The 20,261-nt window shown below is 35.3% G+C and overlaps 1 protein-coding gene across 1 annotated transcript in view; it reads right to left on the bottom strand.

Moving 5' to 3' along the window:
• The window catches only part of LUZP2 (leucine zipper protein 2), a 467,898-nt gene that overhangs the window by 221,977 nt on the left and 225,660 nt on the right, over positions 1-20,261 (bottom strand). Inside the window, exon 5 of the mRNA XM_044258974.1 lies at positions 18,276-18,338. Within this exon, the coding sequence (XP_044114909.1) occupies positions 18,276-18,338 (63 nt within the window). The remainder of the gene's footprint in view (positions 1-18,275; positions 18,339-20,261) is intronic.

Here is a 20,261-nt window from a genome sequence, read left to right as displayed (position 1 = left end):
TTATAAAGTTCTGTTAGTCTTGTTTGGAAAAAAAGGGTAAGTGTAATTTCACTGAAAACCCAGAAAGCTGGGTTCAACAGAGGCATAATCTCATCTAGAAAATAAGAAATCCACGGGAATATGAGGGGTGTAGCATCCAACATGACAGAAACAGGTTTATGAAGAATACAAAAAGAGGTTTATTTTCTCACAGCTGTGGCAAGAATAGTGAGCTTAGACACTGCATACCTGCATGAGATATGTAGAAAGATTGAAAGAGACAGTTATTTAGGTGGTTAGTTTCACATCTATTTCAAAGTCAACAGTCATGGAGGTGGAAAAACAGTGGCTAGAGTGAGAAAAGCATCTTAAAAGGAAAAAGAGAAAATGGAGTGCCGAGTTCCTTCTCTCCTCTAGCTCTATGAAATTAAACGACTTGAACAGCTTCGAGGATTTACTTTTCCTTATCTCTTTCTTCCATTTCAGAATGTGTTCTGCTTGACTTCTGGATTGTGCAAAGTGAAATCATGTATATAAAAGGGCTTGCTTGCCCCAAGAAGCGCAATTACACGTGTAAAATGCTAGACACAGGGGTGGCTTGATGACAGCGGCGGTTTCTACTTCTTTGGTGAGATATTTTTATTGTTAAAATACATAAAGCTGGCAATAAAATAGTCAACAAATACTAAGTTCCTAAATAGTCGTACGACAGGTGACAAAAGAGGAGGAGGAGGAAGGAAATTTTAAAGCAAGGCAGTCATACCTGCTTATTTCTTAACATTCTTATGTTATGACTTAACAGTCTTATTTCTTAACATTCCAGATGCCTTCTTTTCTTTGAGTATAAAATTATTTAAGTCCTTATTATAATATCACAATGTCCACTGATTGCTTTGGCGATCTTGCATTTCATTCTAAAGGTGCATCTAAACCGAGTGCTTCAGTACTCTTTCTTGCTCATAGTGCATAGCAGACCATTTAATCAACTGTCCTGCTCTTCCTTGGCCAGTAACAATACCCAAAGCCCAAGATAGACTAAGGAGTATTCTCTCTACAGCTGCCCTTAGACCATACTTGTAGTGCTACAAATGACTACTCTTTAAGATTTCCCTTCTCCGCCCTTTAGAGTTACAAAGTGACCACATTCCCTGACATTTTTGAGAACTCTTCATCTAAACAACAGAATCCCTTCTGTCTACATGGAAGAAATGCAGATGGCCACACCTCAGGTCACAAGCACTCCAAATGATCGTGAGTAGCCAGCCAGCACCTGCCCACTGAGCGGCAGTTGAGAATCTCTTGTTAAGAGACTTTGTATTCCGAGGGTGGCCCATGACTAGCTGTATTGGCATCACTTGGGAGATTGCTAGAAATGCAGAATACAGGCCCTGCTCTTAATCAGAACCTGCATTTTTATAAGATCCCTGAGTGTTCTCAAATATATTGAAGTTCCAGGAACATAGAGGAAGACAACTAGCTTAAAAAAACAAAACAAAACCAAAAAACACAACTGTTTTGGGTAAGGAAAAGATTATAAGTCAATATGAAATGCCAAATTTAACTAGAGCATAATACCTGGTTTTGGAAGGTTCTTAATGTATAGAAATGTTCCTATGAAATAGCCACTCTCTTATAATTCCTTGATACAAATTTTAGGTTATTAATATGTACCATGATATGTTAAGAAATCTATTTTTTAGAGAAAATGGAAAATGATAATGGAAAATGGAAGTTTCTCTTGCTTGGAGCTATAAACATTTTTGGAACACAGGCCTCAGTGAATGATGGACAACAGCGCCCCATCTAGTGTTGTCTTCTGCAACATTCAGACATAAGGACCCATTGTCTGCAAAAGGACCCGTTATTGTTTTGAATGTCAAGTATGGTAGGTCTAGTCAATTCCAACAAGGTTGATATTTTTGTTTCAGTGCAGAGTACAAAAAGTTTCTTTGCACTAATGATTCACCAAGTCTCACTAAGTTTCCCTGAGGTTGAAACCTACGATTTTCACTATATCCAGGTGAATAAACCATTCACAGAAGTGGTGAGGAGGGAAAAAACGCAAACAAAACAAAACAAACAAACAAACAAACAAAAAACAAAAGCAAGAACAACAACAAAAACAAATGGGAAGGGGCAAAAGAAGAAGTATTTCAGTTGATGGTTGAAATTACCGGAAAGTCTGTTACTTTCCTGAGGTTACTGTAAGAAATTACCACAAACTAGATGGCTTCAAACAAGAGAAATTCATTGTCTAACAATTCCGGAAGTCACAAGTCAGACGTCAACAGGGCTGACAAGATATGGAAGCAACCCAAAAGTCCATCCGTATTTGAATAGATAAAGGAAATGGGGTATATCTACAATAGACTCTTACTCAGCCATAAAAAAAAGAATGAAATCTTGCCATTTGTAACAACATGGATGCACCTACAGGGTATAATGCTAAGTGAAATAAGTCAGATAGAGAAACACAAATGCCATGTGATTTCAATCATATGTGGAATTTTAGAAACAAAACAAAAAAACAAAATAGACCAAAAACAAAAACAAAAAACCCAGACTCTTAAATACAGGGAAAAAACTAGTAGTCACCAGAAGGCTGGTGGCGGGCGGTGAGGGATGAAGTACATTATGGGGATTAAGAGTTAATTGTTGAGCACTGAGAAATGTTACAAAGTTGCTGAATTATTATACTGTATACCTGAAAGTAAGAGGACACTGTAATTATACTTGCATTTAAAACTGAAATTTAAAAAATGAAAGATACCACCTCCCTCCCAACAAAAAAGTCAACAGGCCAATATTATGGTGTCTGTAGAGTTGAGCTCCTTCCAGAGGCCCTAGGAGAGAGTGTGTTCCTTGCCTTTTCCAGTCTCTCATGGCTGCTGGCCTTCATTGACTGATGGCTGCATCTTTCTAATCTTCAAAGCCAGCATATTCAGATCTCTCACTACTTTGTCCTCACACAGACACCTCTCTACAAGTATGTCAAATAAGGACACATGTGAATACATTTAGATTCTACCAGAATAAATCATGATAAGCTCACCATCTTAAGATCCTTAACTTAATCACACGTGTAGAGACTCTTCTTTATAAGGTAACATGTACGGTTTTCAGGGATTAGGAACTACTATCTTTGGGCCATGTTTCAGCCTACTACCTGTATTTTCCACATAAAAACTGATTAAAGACTATATCATATGTTTGGTTTGTGAACAGCCATATATTAATAGGTAACATTTTTAGGAAGAACAGGGAGGGGCACAATGGTAGCTGTTCTCATAACTATTATTTTATTTGACCCTCATAACAACTTGAGGTAGGGGTAATACAGTGTGTTTAGTTAAATAATTAGAACACAAAGGTATCACAAATAGTGTTTAAGATGTGATTTGAAGCTGGTATATTTTTTCTGTCTCTATTTCAACTTGGCAACTTTCTTATTATCCATGACACCTACTAATGCTTCTAAGCATTCATGTTTTCTATATGTCTGAGGGGGAGAATAATTTGTAATTGCCTAAGTAATTGTCTCAAAATATTTCTAACACTCTGTGAATTTGCACACTCACTAGAAATAAACTCTAACATAATGTTTTTAATCAACTTTTAAAAAAATAATATTTTCCCACCTCAAATATAGATTGAAAGAAGAAACCTTTAAATCATAGAGACTCTTAATCTCAGGAAACAAGAGGGCTGCTGGAGGGATGGCTGGATGATAGACATTGGGGAGGGTATGTGCTACGGTGAGTGCTGTGAATTGTGTAAGGCTAACGATTCAGACCTGTACCCCTGAAACAAATAATACATTATATGTTAATAAAAAATAAAAATGATAAAAATAAAAATAATCTTGGTAGATCACCAGATAACTATGCATGTTGTACTTCTTTATGACACGTATTAGGGCCCAGCCTAGTCTGACATTCAACTTTTTAAAAACACTCCTAGAATATTCTGAGAAGCTCTAAGCAAACCCAAAGACAGTTTATAGTCCCTTAGGTATTTGTTTGAAATATTAATAGCCATCCTCTTGGAATTTATCTTGACTTTAATAGTTAAACATTGTTAACTCAGAGCTTTGTGTTGTTTCTACAGAGTAAGAACTTACAAACTTAGAATCCTGAAGCTGGAATTTAAGGAACCATGGGAATCACTTGATCCAAATCCCTTACTTTAACCAATAACCCTCGAGAAAGTCGTGACTTCTTCAAAGCAACACAGTTAAGTTTGAGATGCTGGTGGAAACTTCACTCAGTAACAAGCCCAAGTGAAGTATTTTTGTTATTGCTTCCTTCCTCCCTTCTCCCCTCCCTTCCTCTCTTTCTTTTTTCCCTTGGTGATTTCTAACTTTCATGCTTTTGTTCTCTCTTTTGGTGCAGCGTGTCGGTAATCGAAGTACAATACCTTGCCTTGAAGCCCCACACGTAAAAGACAGGGGAGCAAGTTTGAGTGATCTGTAATCAATATGAGGTTTTCTGATTCTGTATGATTTTGATTTAAGGGATACTTCTCATAATTTCAGAGACTTTCATTCCTATGAATTATGGACAGTGACCCATCCTATATAATTTATATAAATAGAAGCTACATAAGCAATATTTATTATTCACTCAACAAATAACCTACCAAATTCTTATTATGTTTCATTAAATATACAGAGGATCTAATGTTAAACAAAGATAATGTTCCTGTTCTTATATCTTATATTAAAAAAGTAAACATGCATTTAGTTAATAATACTGTACTGTGGTGCAATGGGTGTGGTGCATAAACAATGAATTTTGGAACACTGAAAAAATAAAATAAAAAAAAATACTGTACTGTGCACATAAAATTTGTTAAAAAGATAGATTACATGATGTGTGTGTTTTCAGAGCAGTTTTAATTTCACACCAAAACTAGAGGAAGGTTCCACTTGTACATAGTCTCTCCCCACCAGAGTGGCACCTTTGTTACAACTGCTGAACCTACACTGATACATCATTATGACTCAAAGTTGATAATTTACATTAGGGTTCACTCTTATGTTATAAATTTTATGGGTGGAAAAATGTATAACAAAATGTATCCATAACAGTATCATGCAGAGCAATCTATTCTTAGTGATCTCCTGTGCTCTGCCTGTTCATCTCTGTTCTCCTCTCTAACTCCTGGTCTAATAGCCACTGGTCTTTTCACTGTATCCATACTTTTGCCTTTTCCAAAATGCCATATAGTTGGAATCATATAGCATGTATCCTGTTCAGACTGGCTTCTTTCATTTAGTAATATGTGCTTAAGTTTCCTTTGTGTCTTTTCACAGCTTGAAAGTTCATGTAGTGCTGAGTAATATTCCACTGTCTGGATTATGTCAGTATATGAATAGATCAATCTGTCAAAGGAAGGTTCTGTCCAGGTTTTGGTGTTTTGAATAAACCTATTATAAACATCCATGTATAAGTTTTTATGTTGATGTAAGTTTTCAATTCTTTTGATAAATATCAGGGAAGTGATAGTTGGATCATATGTAGGAGTATGTTTGATTTTGTGAGAAACAGCCAAACTGTCTTCTAAAATGGCTACCATTTTGCATTCCCAACACATCAAGTGTTTTTACAAAAAAAAAAAAAAAATGAAAGTAGAGAATGACCATGAACAAGTAAATCAATAAATTATGTAATATAATTCAAGAAATGTTAGCTGTTATAAAGAAAACAAAAATCGGGCGCCTGGGTGGCTCAGTAGGTTATGGCCTTCAGTGGCAGTGGCCTTCGGCTCAGGTCATGATCTCAGGGTCCTGGGATCGAGTCCCGCATCGGGCTCTCTGCTCGGCAGGGAGCCTGCTTCCTCCTCTCTCTCTCTGCCTGCCTCTCTGCCTATTTGTGATCTCTCTCTGTCAAATTAATAAAGAAAATCTTTAAAAAAAAAAAAAAAAGAAAACAAAAATCAGGAGGAGGGGTCAGAGATTTTTCTATTACTCATGGATCTTTAGAACAAAACTATATATTGTCTTAAATTGTAGCTTTATACTTTTGATTCAGATGCAGTACAAATAAATTTGTTATTTTGCTGTTAAAACAATGGTCTATTCTGGACACACCATTGCTTTTTAAAATGAAGCTATACAATGATGATCTCAGAAAATAGTCATTTACCATACCACTTTTCCCCCACGGAATAATTCCTATAATTAGTTTTTACATATCCAAATTATTAAGAGAATAAAGAACCTGATCCCATTGTGTTCAGAGTTAAAAATTTAAGTGAGTTTTTCTGATTTTTTAAAGTTCTCAGAGGCATAGCTATCCCATGTAGTAATTCTGAAGATAATACTAACACAAAACTTACAAACTCATGTCATATGCATTTCCATTATGTATTAACTGGGATATTATGTGTATATTAATAAATTTTAAGCCATTACTTAGATATGTTTTTTCTCCTTGTCAATCATTCCATCTTCTCCAATTTCTTTTCTTTTTTTTTTTTTTTAAGATTTTATTTATTTATCTGACAGACAGAGATCACAAGTAGGCAGAGAGAGAGGAGGAAGCAGGCTCCCTGCGAGCAAAGAGCCCGATGCAGGGCTCTATCCCAGGTCCCCGGGATCATGACCTGAGCTGAAGGCAGAGGCCTTAACCCACCAAGCCACACAGGCATCCCTTCTCCAGTTTCTTTAAATGGATTCCCCTCACACATTTCCTTTTCTCACACCTCTAACTAGTTGTAGCTTCTTCGCCCTTGGATATCCCAGTCTATGTCCTTGAGTAAAGACTACTTAACATGTTAAGTTGTCATAGAAGGGATAAACCCCATTTCAAGTTTGGACATAAAGGCTGGGTAGGCACAAAGGTTCCAGGAATAATGATGTATCCATGATGCACAAAGGAGGTGGTAATGGAGAGAAGGAGGGACAGAGTAGCAAATACAACATAATAATGTACCTCTGGCAATTAAAAACAAAGCAGTTCCTACCGTTTCCTTCCAGGCACAGAGATAGAGATGATCATTTACCTGGTGTTATAGGACTAAAGTTTCCCTAGTGCCATTTTTACTGAAAATTTGAATGTAGCAAGTAAATATAAAAATGAGAAGAGTGAAGACACTTAATATGTTTGGAATGAGGGTGGAATTATTTGCAAGGGAGCATTGCTAACAAAAATATGGTGATGCAAATACATTGTGCATGACTTGGGACCTGAAATGATTAAAATTACTTACAGGCTCTGATCTGAGGGATAGTAAGAAAATGAGTGAGGATAACAGGGAGTGATAAATGTATTCAGTGGCTTTCTGGATACATTGTATGAGTCTAATATCTACTCACTCTTTTGCAATGAACTTTTCTTCCCTGTAGGAAATCCATCTGTTTTCAATAGGGCAGAAATGTGACTCATTCACAGCCAAATAAAGCACCCCTTCCCTTGGCCATGGTGAGTGTCCCAGGCACGTGAGTAATTCAGAATCTTCTCTGGAATTTTTCTGCTGGTACAGACTGAAAGGGCTGTCTCATTTGGCTATTGTTTCTAAACTGGTAGGATGTTAATCACATGGTTCTTGGCCTTCTCATCTGCCATATGGAGAGAGATATTTTGAGAGATGGAATAAGACTATCCAAAAATTAGAGAAGTAGAGTAATATCTGACTTTGGTGTTTTTATTTAAGAGAAATACGGAGTTGTATGTTTAGAACCCTTTTGTAAGCAAATATTTATTGGTGCATAGCATTACTTACTGATAAACTAATTTTACTTCGGATCCCAGTGATAGCAATTATAATGATAATTATAATTGATAATTTCCACATGTGAAGTTTCCAAATGTGAAGAGCTAAATATGTACTAAATGTCTTACATGCATTGCTTCTTCATTTATAAAATTAATATTCTGAGGCATATAAAAAACATAATGTTTATTTATAAAAAATGAAATTAAGAAATCAAACTTTCTGCTTTACTTGAAGCATGACAGAGAACATCAGCTATCCCCCTATCAGAAAACAGAAACAGTGACCCAGTTCCTTCCATGGGCACAAGTCACACAATTTCAATTGAGAATCATTTCTAAAATTGCATACAATTTTAGATATAGGTATATAGCCAACATTCTGATGTAGCAAATTAGAACTTGGCAGAATTAATTGATTTTAACAGTAAATAAAATAAAATTTAAGGTAGATTGTAATCTCCCATAAGGCAGTACTTTTGGCTTACCTCTGAAATGCTGAGTAAGAATTATATGTCCTTGCAAAGCAGAAAGATCACTGATGTACTTGTATCTGAGGAAATTTTCAGATTTATTTTTCCGTGTATTATACTTTGGCTTTATTAGATTGGCTGCCCCAATGTCTTCCTGTGACACATACCTACAGTATTGATCTGGATGCTAAAAACACATATGTGATTTGCGAGTAAGCTGGCGTGAAATTTGACTCAGCTACAAGTATAAATTAACTGCTTTCTTCACGCCAATAAATAGCTAATAATCTTTATTTTTAAAAATATTTATTTATTTATTAGAGAGAGAGAGAGAAAGCATGCATGTTCAGGGGAAGGGAGAGAGGGAGAAGCTAGTTTCCTGCTGAGCAGGGAGCCTGATGTGGGGCTCAAAACCAAGACCCTGGGATCATGACCTGAGCTGAAGGCAGACACTTAATGACTGAGCCAACAAGAGCCCCAAAATCAAGCTTTTTTTTTTTTAATGTTTACTTTCTTTGTTGTGAATAGATATAAATTTGAATCCTTTCCTTTCTCTCAGAAGTCACCTCCCCAGTAAAGTATTCAATGAGGGCATTGCCCTCATCTGCACCCTTACAGTATTTTATTGAAAAAATTATTATTTCGGGGCACCTGGGTGGCTAAATGGGTTAAGTCTCTGCCTTCAGCTCAGGTCATGATCCCAGGGTCCTGGGATCGAGCCCTGCATTGGGCTCTCTGCTCAGCGCCCCCTCTCTCTCTGCCTGCCTCTCTGCCTACTTGTGATCTCTGTCTGTCAAATAAATAAATAAAATCTTTAGAAAAAAAATTATTATTTCAATCTGTTTATTATGATTATTCATGTAATTTTCATAATTATTAATGTGTCTTATGTGCAAAAATGATATTACTAAATTGTTTTTTTAAGATCTTATTTATTTATTTTGAGAGAGAGACGGGGAGAGAGAAAGCATGAGTGGGAAGGGGCAAAGGATGAGAGAGAATCTCAAGCTCAACAGCCTCCAAGCTGAGCACAGAGCCTGAGGGCTGTGGGACCATGACCGGAGCCAAAATCAAGAGTCAGACACAGCTGACTGAGCCTCCCAGGTGCCTCTTAAATTCTGTTCTGTATGCTCCTTGTCGACAAATATTATTTTGTATGACTTAAATTGGTAATATTTATATCCTTTAAAAATCCAGCACAATGCTGGGACAATGTTAGGAATTAAGATATTTATTCTAGAAATGAATATATAAATAAATCTCATATGTGCTTCTAAATAAAAAATATTAGAGTACTTCCATTGACAGATCTTTATGTAATAAAATGTTTGCTCTTTCCCTGTCAAAAAATGCCTAAGACTTGCACCTAATAAAATGTTCCCTCCTTGCCCTGTTTCTTTTTTCTTTTCTTCTTTTTTTTTTAATGCCTAAGAAATTTACCTAAGCCATTGATTGTGGATTGGTTTGAAAAGTATCAAATTCATATCACCTAGAACCTCAGAATGTGACCTTATTTGGAAATAGGATCTTTGCACATATAATTAAATAAAAACCAAGTTATAGGGGCGCCTGGGTGGCTCAGTGGGTTAAGTCTCTGCCTTTGGCTCAGGTCATGATCTCAGGGTCCTGGGATCGAGCCCCACATCGGGTTCTCTGCTCAGCAGGGAGCCTGCTTCCTCCTCTCTCTGCCTGTTTCTCTGCCTACTTGTGGTCTCTGTCTGTCAAATAAATAAATAAAATCTTACAAAACAAAACAAAACAAAACACACAAGTTATACTGGATTAGGGTGGGTCCTAAATTCAGTAACTGGTGTGTCTGTACAAGAAGAGGAGAGAACACACGTCATCAAGAAGGCCATATGAAGACAAGAAGGTGAGATTCTTGAGAAGCCAAAGAATGTCAAGGATCGCCTGGAGGCACGGGAAACTAGAAAGAGGCAAGGCAGGATTATTCCTTATAATCTTCAGAAGGAACACTGCTCTGCTGGCACTTTGATTTTAGACTTCTGGCGTTAAGAAGCGTGAAAGAGTAAACTTTGGTTGTTTTAAGCCAGCCAGTAGGTGGTCCTTTATTATGGGAGCCCTAGGACTTAATGTAGATGGGAAAACTTTACCGACTGGGTACACAACGAGCCACAGAACTAAGCACTTAAAAAAGGCAAACCAGCAGGAATCAAGTGAAAGACTCTAATGGAATTACTTAAAAACATCTCAGGCATGTCCTGGACTCAAACTTCACACCTATCCATCTGCAGACAGCCATGAGGGCCCGCTTTCAGAATGAGGACCCTGAAGGATGCTGTCACATTATGAAATAACCCATCAGCTTCACTTGAGTGTGTTTACTGAGGCAGGAAGATGGAATAATATATTTTACAGAGATTAACAGTCATAGAGTTGAACCAAAATGGGTTTTCTTCTTAAAATTTACTAGAGATTTCTCTAGAGCACTAGTTACTGACCTTTACTATTTTTGTTTCAGCCACAGACTCTCTCTGAGAATCGAAACCCTCTCCTCTGAAAAATGCACATATGTATCTATACTTTTTTTATTACCTTATAATTTCAGGATGGTCAGAGAATCTCTGATACCAATCTTTCCATTTTATGGGATCTCTAAGCATCTCTACTGTATAGAATAGCAAATTAGGGAAAGCAACTTCAATTTCCAAATGTTGAGGTATTGTCCAATGTTTACTCAACTCATTTAACTTTCTGGTGCTAAGAATAGACCAAAGTGTGGTCTTAATTTATTCTTACTGCACAGAGTCCTGGCCCTCTGTTCCTTTTGTATGCCAAAAATGTGAATTACAGTATTTTAGAAATGGTAGGATTCTAACTTCAAAAGTCAGCATCTAACTGAGGAAATAATCCAGAGAAAAGCAAAGTTAAAGTCACATTATAAGGATAGGTAAGATGCCATTTATACACAAAAGATATTGTCACATACACACATGCATAACTGAATGGTCTGTCATTGGTACTTACAGTAAGTATTCAGAACCCTTGTGATGGTCTGCCATTTACTAAAGCTGGGTATCATGGACTTTAAACCTTTATTAAGAAACGTTGTTAATACACAGGCTACCAAATTTTGGAAAGCTGCTTCCACAATGTGAATGTTATCCATAGCGTTAAACTCGTATCTCTGAGGAAAAACTAAAGCAAACAAATTAGAAATAAAACAAACAAATCTCCTCTGTTTTTAAAGTTCATTATAGCACCAGGGAAGACATGACTTAGTCTTTGCTAATCAGACATGATCCCTGTGATATCTATGTAGATACAGAAATTACATGTCCTATTACATGAGAAAACAGGACAGATATTATCCATTGTCTAATGCTCAAGAGATAGGGCTATATGATACCAGAGCCCACAGGGATGGGGGCATCAAGCTGGCTGGCAGCTTCCTGCTGTTGGCAGAGGTAGCCTTTGCCTTAAGACAACCAGCTCTGGGGTGTATTATGGTTATTCCTGAAGCTCAGTCTACAAGCTATCTCTCCAGTTCTCCTAACAACTTTCTGTGATCTCTATATGACTTAATAAATTCTTTTCTTCTCATCAGATAATTCTTTTTGTCACAACTGAGAACAGCAACTGATACACTGCATCTAAAAACACATGTTCTATTCCTCATAATCCTGGAAATGTCAATGGCTCCTTGGAATTACTGGGAAATCTACAGATTGGTGAGTGACTTGACCTGTGACAAGAATTTTCTGCCAGCACTTATAACAAGAATAATAAAACCAAACATAAAAAGAGATCAAGTCAGTTATTAGTAGAAGCTAGAGGAGTTGCATTAGTATTTCAGAGTCAGGTTAAACTATACAAGTCATGCAATAAGTAGATGAGCAAAAGAATTGAGAGACTAAAAAGAAAAAAAAAAATGGAGCTAACGGTGAGAGGGAACACCTGCCACTGAGACAGAGTAGCGTTGACAAATTTCTGATCTCTATCCCTGGGCAGAGGGAGGCCTACTTTTATAGCTCTTCATCTTGTTGTTGTTGTTGTTATTATTATTATTATTAGTGTGATTATTTATTTTATCCTTACTCTGGACCATCCTGAATGAGTCTCAGGAAAATAATCAATCATAAGAATCTATCTTACAAAAAACATTATAAAACATAGTTGCGGGGAGGATGGGCATTTTCAGCCTACTTCCCTCCTACCCTTTTGTTTTTTTCACTCTCTTCCTTCCCATTTATCTCCATAGTCTGATGACAGACTATGTTTTCTTTAAATTAAGTATTACCAACTATGTATTCCTTTAAAAAGTCCTGGATATTATCAAAATCACACATTTTATTAGGAGATTTGACTAATCAAAGACAGTTGTCACAATGTCTAATTTGTCTAATATTTCAACACCTATCTACTATCCTATGCATACCTTGAGCATTTTTTATGTCTAAGAAAATTATAGATAAACTTATTTTATTCTAGGGGGTAAAATGAATAATTTTAAAGAAAATTAGAAGAGAGGAGAGAGGGTGTTTGGGAAGTACAAAGTCAAAGAGACTTTAAGCTTTGGAGTCCATGAGATTAGTTATATCACATGATAATGAAGTTATCATATATATGGAAGTAAGAAAAAGGAGACTGAGTTTTTTTGTTTCTTTGTTTTATTTTTGGTGCAAATTTTTATATTTGTTCCAGCCACATAATAACCAAATATAAAATAAGCAATTGAATGCCCAAAATGGATTATATGAGATATCAAAACCAGATAATCAAAAAATCGTGAACAAACATGTAGGAAACACATGTAGTCCAGGACCAGATGCTTCACAGATGAATACTACTATATATATATATATATATGTGAGTATATTTATATACACACATATATATATTTTTTAATCTGCCTAAAATAAATTTATTTAAAGAAATTAAATCTCCAAGAGATACACTTCCCACCAAACGACAGTACAACCACCACACAGTGGGCTGACAAGCATTGACCAGCGAAATCCAGCAGATATTTAAGAAAGCAATGACCCAGATGTTAAACAAAGTTTTCTAGGTAATAGAATAAGAGGAGCTCCTTCCCTACTCATTTTATGAGTTCTGTATCACATATTTTTTTAAGAGAGTTAACACCTATTCTTCTTAAGTTATTAGATTAAACAGAAGAGGAAGAGAAACTTCCAAATTCACTCTACAAGGCCAACATTACTGTCAAAAGCAGATAAAAACACTACAAACAAACAAAAAAAAGCTATAAGCCAATATCTCTGAAGAACACAGATATAAAAATTTTCAACAAAATATTAGCAAACAGGGACACCTGGGTGGCTCAGTTCATTAAGGAATCTGCCTCCAGCTCAGGCCATGGTCCTAGGGTTCTGGGATTGAGTCCCATATTGGGTTCTTTGCTCTGTGGGAAGCCTGCTTCTCCCTCTGCCTGCTGCACCCCCTGCTTGTGCGCTCTCTCCCTCTCTGACAAATAAATAAATAACATCTTTAAAAAATATTAGCAAACACAATTCAAAAACACATTAAAATCTCATTTACCACAATAGAGTGGAATTTATTCCAGGAATGCAAGAGTGGTTCATTATTCACAAATCAGTCAATGTAGTATGTTCCATTAACAAGAGGAAGGATAAAAGCTATATGATCATCTCAACAGATACAGAAAAAGCATTTGACAAAGTATAATATAAATTCATGATAAAAATCCTCAGCAAAGCACAGTTAGCAGGCAAATAACTCAACATAATAAAGGCCATAATGAAAAACCCACACCTAGTATTATACTCGAAGGTGGAAAACTGACATCTCTTCCTCTAAGATCAGAAACAAGACAATGATGTCCATTCTCACTACTTTTATTCAACATAGTACCTGAAGTCCTAGCTGCAGCAATCAGACAAGAAAAAGAAGTAAAAAGGCATCCAAACTGGTAAGGAAAAAGCCAAACTATCACTATTTGCAGAATAACACAATATTACATATAGAAAACCCTAAAGACTCTACAAAAAAATTTCTAAAACTGTTAAGTGAATTCAGTAAGATCACAGGATATAAAATCAAAGTACAGAAGTCTGTTGTGTTTCCATACACTAATAATGAAGTAGAAGAAAGAAATTAAGAAAACAATCCCATTTATAATTTCATCAAAAAGAATAAAATATCTAGGATTAATTTAACCAAGAAGGTGAAAGACCTATACTCAGTACACTATGAGACATTGATGAAAGAAACTGAAAATGATAAAAAAGAATGCAAAGACTTACCATGTTCATGGATTGCAAGAATTAATATTGTTAAAATGCCCATAATACCTAAAACAATGTACAGGTTTAATGTAATCCCTATCAAAATACCAGTAGCTTTTTTCACAAAGCTCGAACAAATAACCTAAAATAGTGGAACCACAAAAAACTTTATAGTCAAAACAATCTTGAGAAAGAAGAACAGGGCTGGAAGTATTAAAGTCCCAGATTTCAAGATATATTACAAAACTATAATAAACAAAACAGGATGGTATCAGCACAAAAACAATAAAATAAATAAATCACATTTAAACCAATACATAAATCAATGGAACAGAATAAAGGGTCCAGAAATAAACCCATTTTTATATGGTTGAGTAATCTATGACAAGGGAGTCAAGAATATACAATAAGGAAAATACAGTTTTTTCAATAAATAGTGTTGGGAAAACTAGACAGCTACATGCAAAAGAATAAAACTGGACCACTTTCTTAAATCATACACAAAAATAAATTAAAAACTAGAAAAACATAGGTAGTAATCTCTTAGATATCACCCCTAGCAACATGTTTATGGGTATGTCTCCTCTGGCAAGGAAACCAATCCAAAAGTAAACTACTGGGACTACATCAAAATAAAAAGCTTTTACACAGCAAAGGAAACCATCAAGAAAACAAAAAGGTAACCTACTGAATGGAAGAAGATATTTCCAAATGATATATCCAATGAGGGATTAATATGCAAAATACACAAAGAACTTATAGAACTCAAAACCAAAAAGATAAACCATTTGATTAAAAAAATTGGCAGAGAATCTGAATACAAATGATACATAAAAAGATGCTCAACATCACTATTCATCAGAAAAATGCAAAACAAAACTACAATGAGATACCACCTCATATCTGTCAGAATGGCTAGTATCAAAAAATTAAGAAATAACAAGTATTGGTGAGGATGTGGAGAAAGGAGAAATTACAGGCACTTTTGGTGGAAATATAAATTGCTACAGCCACTGAAGAAAAAAGTATGAAAGTTCCAAAACTAGAACTACCATGTGACCCAATAATTACACTGTGGATTATTTACCCAAAGAAAATGAAAACACTAATTTGAAAAGATATATGCACTTTGGGCACCTGGGTGGCTCAGTGGGTTAAGCCGCTGCCTTCGGCTCAGGTCATGATCTCAGGGTCCTGGGATCGAGTCCCACATCGGGCTCTCTGCTCAGCAGGGAGCCTGCTTCCCTTCCTCTCTCTCTGCCTGCCTCTCTACCTACTTGTGATCTCTCTCTGTCAAATAAATAAATAAAATCTTTAAAAAAAAAAAAGAAAAGATATATGCACTTCTATGTTTATTGTACCATTATATACAATAGCCAAGATATGGAAGCAATCTAAGTGTCCACTGATAGATGAATGGATAAAGAAGATGTGGTATACATATATAATAGAATATTACTCAGCCATGAAAAGGAATGAGCCCTTACCATTTGTGACAACATTGGATGGACCTAGAGCATGTTGTGCTAAGTGAAATAAGTCAGAGAAATCAAATACCATATGGTTTTCCATTTATGGAGAATCTAAAAACACATAAACAAATGAACAAACAAACAAAAACAGACTCTAAAATACAGAGAACAAACTGGTGATTGCCAGAGGGGAGGTGCGTGGGGGAAAGGATGAAGTAGATGAAACAAGTAAGAGGTACAAACTTCCAGTTCCAAAATAAATTAAGTCACGGAGATAAAACATACAGCATAGGGAATGTAGTCAATAATATTGTAACAGTTGTGTGGTGACGGATGATGACCAATTATTACACTGAGCACTGAGGAATGTAGAGAATTGTAGAATCACGGTGTCACACACTGAAACTAATGTAATGTTGCACATCAGTTACACTTCTATAATGAAAATAAATAATTTAAGGTAGCCATACTAGACTTCCTACAAATCAAAACAAAATAAAACAGAGACAGATTAGGAAATTACTAGAAAGCTGGTGATATATCTATTATAAAATCAAATTTTACGTTGTAGGAAATCTAACATTGTACAAAATTATACACTGAAAACACAGGATATACAGGAAGACAATCACTGGGAAAGACCCCTTACCATGGAACTTTGTAATCATAGCATTAAGAACATAATGATGATATCAATAAAAACATAGCCATAATATGATATTTCTTATTTTTTCCCAAATACCATAGTCAATCATTTGTAGCCTTCCAGTTAAGATTTAGTATTTCATCCTCTGAGATGAAGATCCTAAAGGGAATTTCTTCTAATAAAGCACTTTATCACAAAAATTAAAACGTAAGGCATACTTTTCATTAATCTCTTTTTTTAATGCAGGGGGAAAGTCCTAACAGAATCTTCTATACTTACAGCTCAATCAGATAACTTGGTGCACTGAAAAGCAATTTTTTTTTAAAATGTTTTGAAGGCACCTAACTGCCACTATCAACACTAAAGGGAGGTTCTTCTGTATATTTTCCTATTCCCTTGGATTTGTTAAGAGTTCTCTAAAATGTAATAAGGTTTCCCCCTGACTGCTTCAAACCTTAACATGTTAGGAAAAAATTACACATAAACCAAAACAATTTTAAAAACTTTACTGGCATCATTCCACCATTAATTCCTACTGTGGTGATTCTGTTCCAAGAAATACACTGTGGGGGAATAGATTTGACTTGCATGTTCCATGGAAGAGAAAATAAGCAGAAAAGCAGAGGGCTGTAACTCAAAACTTTCTGCCCCACACTGCATTTGCTTTTTAAAAGGTCAGAGTATTTTTCCCACTCCAAGGGACAGCTGAAATCTTAAATCTCTCTCCTCTACCTATCCCTCCCATCCCCGCTTTCTCCCACTCTAAAACAAAACAAAACAAAACAATACCACTCAGAAGAATAACCCATTAGAAGAAAATTAAACTACAAGAGAATCATCAGAAAGCTGTTTAAAATATCTTTTCATTCTTTGCACATGCACATCTGATAGGCCATTTTAATGTCATAATCAGAGTCCTGATGATGAATGTTTGATACCAAAACATTTGTAAAGTCTATTTTTTAAACTTGATATCAAAGTGGAAATCATTTAAGGAATAATGTGAATAATGAGGTTTATCTATTGTTTAAGTGTCTCAAAAAATAAAAAGAAGGTATGGACAAACGAAGGAATGAGAGAAGGAAAAAGAAAGTAGGAAACTCTAAAGTGATTGACTTGGGATTCAAAATAAACATAATTAGTGAGACTGGTCAAGGAAAATGTTTCATTAATTAGTCATGGTTTCATAGTCCTAATTAACTAACTGCATTCAAGAAAAAAGGTGGAAAGAGAAATGTGGCAGAGGAATTATAGAAAATAAAGTAGTTGTATAATAAGACAAAGAAAATACGTATTTTGTAGGGTTCTCTGAATTTAAAGGTTCTAATAAAAGCTGTTCCAGCTTATTTCTGTTCAACTCTACATTACTTTAAGATAATCCTAAATAAATTTTTCATTCCAGTTTGGCTCTTCCTAGCATGAGGTCAATTTCTAGCTAGCCTTCTTCTTCGGCTCCTGTAATGTCATTGGGTAGACAGATGAATTTATGAAATGAAAAATATTTTTTAATATTAGCACAAGCAAAGTATAATTAAATGGGAAAATGAACTAGAGAGGTATGAACTAATAACACCATCAAATATATAAAAGTGGGATTATCTACTCTTTGAAATTCTTGACATTGCAATTCCTTTCCATTGGTACATAACTGAAGGCGAAATTGGCATGTGATCAATATTCCAAAAGCTGTTGCAAGTCTATAAGTAGGTTTGTATCTATGCTTTGATTTATATACAGAATTTGCCTGAAAAATATCTTACCTCATTCTGGAGATCTCGGATCATTTTGCTCTTTCTTTCCATGTCAGTCTTTAAAAAATTAATCTGAAAATGAATGGAATATTATTTAAGCACATTTCAAATTCATTCCTATGGCTTTTATCGATTTATTTTCATGGTTTTTGAAGCATAATACAATGATTATCTCTTTATCAACAAATATTGCAGAAGAGCAAAGGATTAAAATTTTCATTAGCCAAATGTTCATAATTTCATACATATATGCATTAATTATAAAAAGGCTCTTCTCAAGTACAAAAATATTTTTTTAAATTGAGAAACCATGCATATTATAACTGTGATTTTCTTATCTACTTAACCTCAATTAAAAAAAATGTGTTTAAAAAAAAAAAAAGGCCAAACAGCAACAACAAAAAGCTAGATTCTAGGGTTGGGCCTAGAAATCTCCATTCATAAAACACTCTGCAGGTAATTTTGACCTATAGCAGGCTGGAAAGCAATGGCCTAGTGATATTCCTGGTCATTATAATACTGTACCAAAGAAACCATGTTTCCTTCTGAATTTGATATTGTTGGAATCTAATCTTGGTCAGTTGTTCAAACTATGCTTATACAAACATAACACTTTTGCTGTCTGAATATATCTGCCTAAGTATTTTGAAAAAAAAATCAATATAGCATAGTTGTTAAAATCTGAAAGTTTATAGTCAGTGAGAGTTCACTCTGATAAAAAGTACCTTATGATAGTGGATAAAATACTTAATTTATCCAATTTTTAATTTCCCGGTAGTCACATTTTTTTAAGTAAAAGGAAACAGATAAAATCAATTTTACTAAAATGTTTTATTTAATTCAATATACTCAAAATATTATTAGTTTGACATGTAATGGATTAATGATATAATTGACATTATTTTTTACAATATATCATTAAAATCCACTGTGTGTTTTACACTAATAGCCTATCTCAATTTAGCCTAGCCATTTTATAATGCTCAAGAGCCTTATGTAGCTAGTGTTTATATATACTGGACAACACAAGCTCTGAGGATCCCTGGGATGATACAAAAGAGACTGGGAATGTGGGTTATCTCTGGAGATACACTGAATCAGAGGAAATCGAGTTTAGGAGTAAAATGAATTTCACCATATATACGGATTAAAAAAAAAATAGTTCTGAAACATTTCAAACATAGACAAAAGACCAAAAAGTAATATGTTAAAACACCTCTGAGCCCAAACCTAAGAATAAAGAAATGTAAATATTTTGTCCAATTTTCTTCAGACCTTGTAAAAAAAAAAAAGTTACACCTACTATTAAAGCCCCACCTAATTTTTCTTCCTTCACTCTCCAGAAATTATTGTGTATGAGTCCTGTGCATGTTTTCCTACATTTTGCTTTCTGTGTATTGTGTAAATCCTCGTTAACAAACATTAACATCCCCTCTTTTCTGGCTTGTATAGAGGTCCTTAAACAATTCCTTCAAATGGTAGTGGAATTCTAAACCGATTAGTGATGGTCAAACTACATGTAAAACAAGCAGAAGCCTGAGAACTATCACGGCCATTGTTTTGGTCATCATAATCTTCAAGTTAAAATTTAACTCTGAAGATAAGGACAGCAACCTGAAAACATAAGTCACACTCTGTCCCACTAAGAAGATAGTTCTATTTGGGGCGCCTGGGTGGCTCAGTGGGTTGAGCTGCTGCCTTCGGCTCAGGTCATGATCTCGGGGTCCTGGGATCGAGTCCCGCATCGGGCTCTCTGCTTGGCAGGGAGCCTGCTTCCTCCTCTCTCTCTGCCTGCCTCTCTGCCTACTTGTGATCTCTCTCTGTCAAATAAATAAATGAAATATTTAAAAAAAAAAAAAAGAAGATAGTTCTATTTGGCTGAAAATACAAAGGAATGTAGGATGTGGTGGTGTTCAGAATTAGATAGGTATGCAGCCCAGTAGGGTATGCCCCAACAGACAGCTTTTGCACCCATTTCTTTTTTTTTTTTTTTTC

Source organism: Neovison vison, chromosome 7, assembly GCF_020171115.1.
Source record: "Neovison vison isolate M4711 chromosome 7, ASM_NN_V1, whole genome shotgun sequence".
NCBI classification, from domain to species: domain Eukaryota; kingdom Metazoa; phylum Chordata; class Mammalia; order Carnivora; family Mustelidae; genus Neogale; species Neogale vison.
The sequence above is the reverse complement of the archived record's forward strand: the minus strand, read 5'-3'. Positions and strand labels throughout refer to the sequence as shown.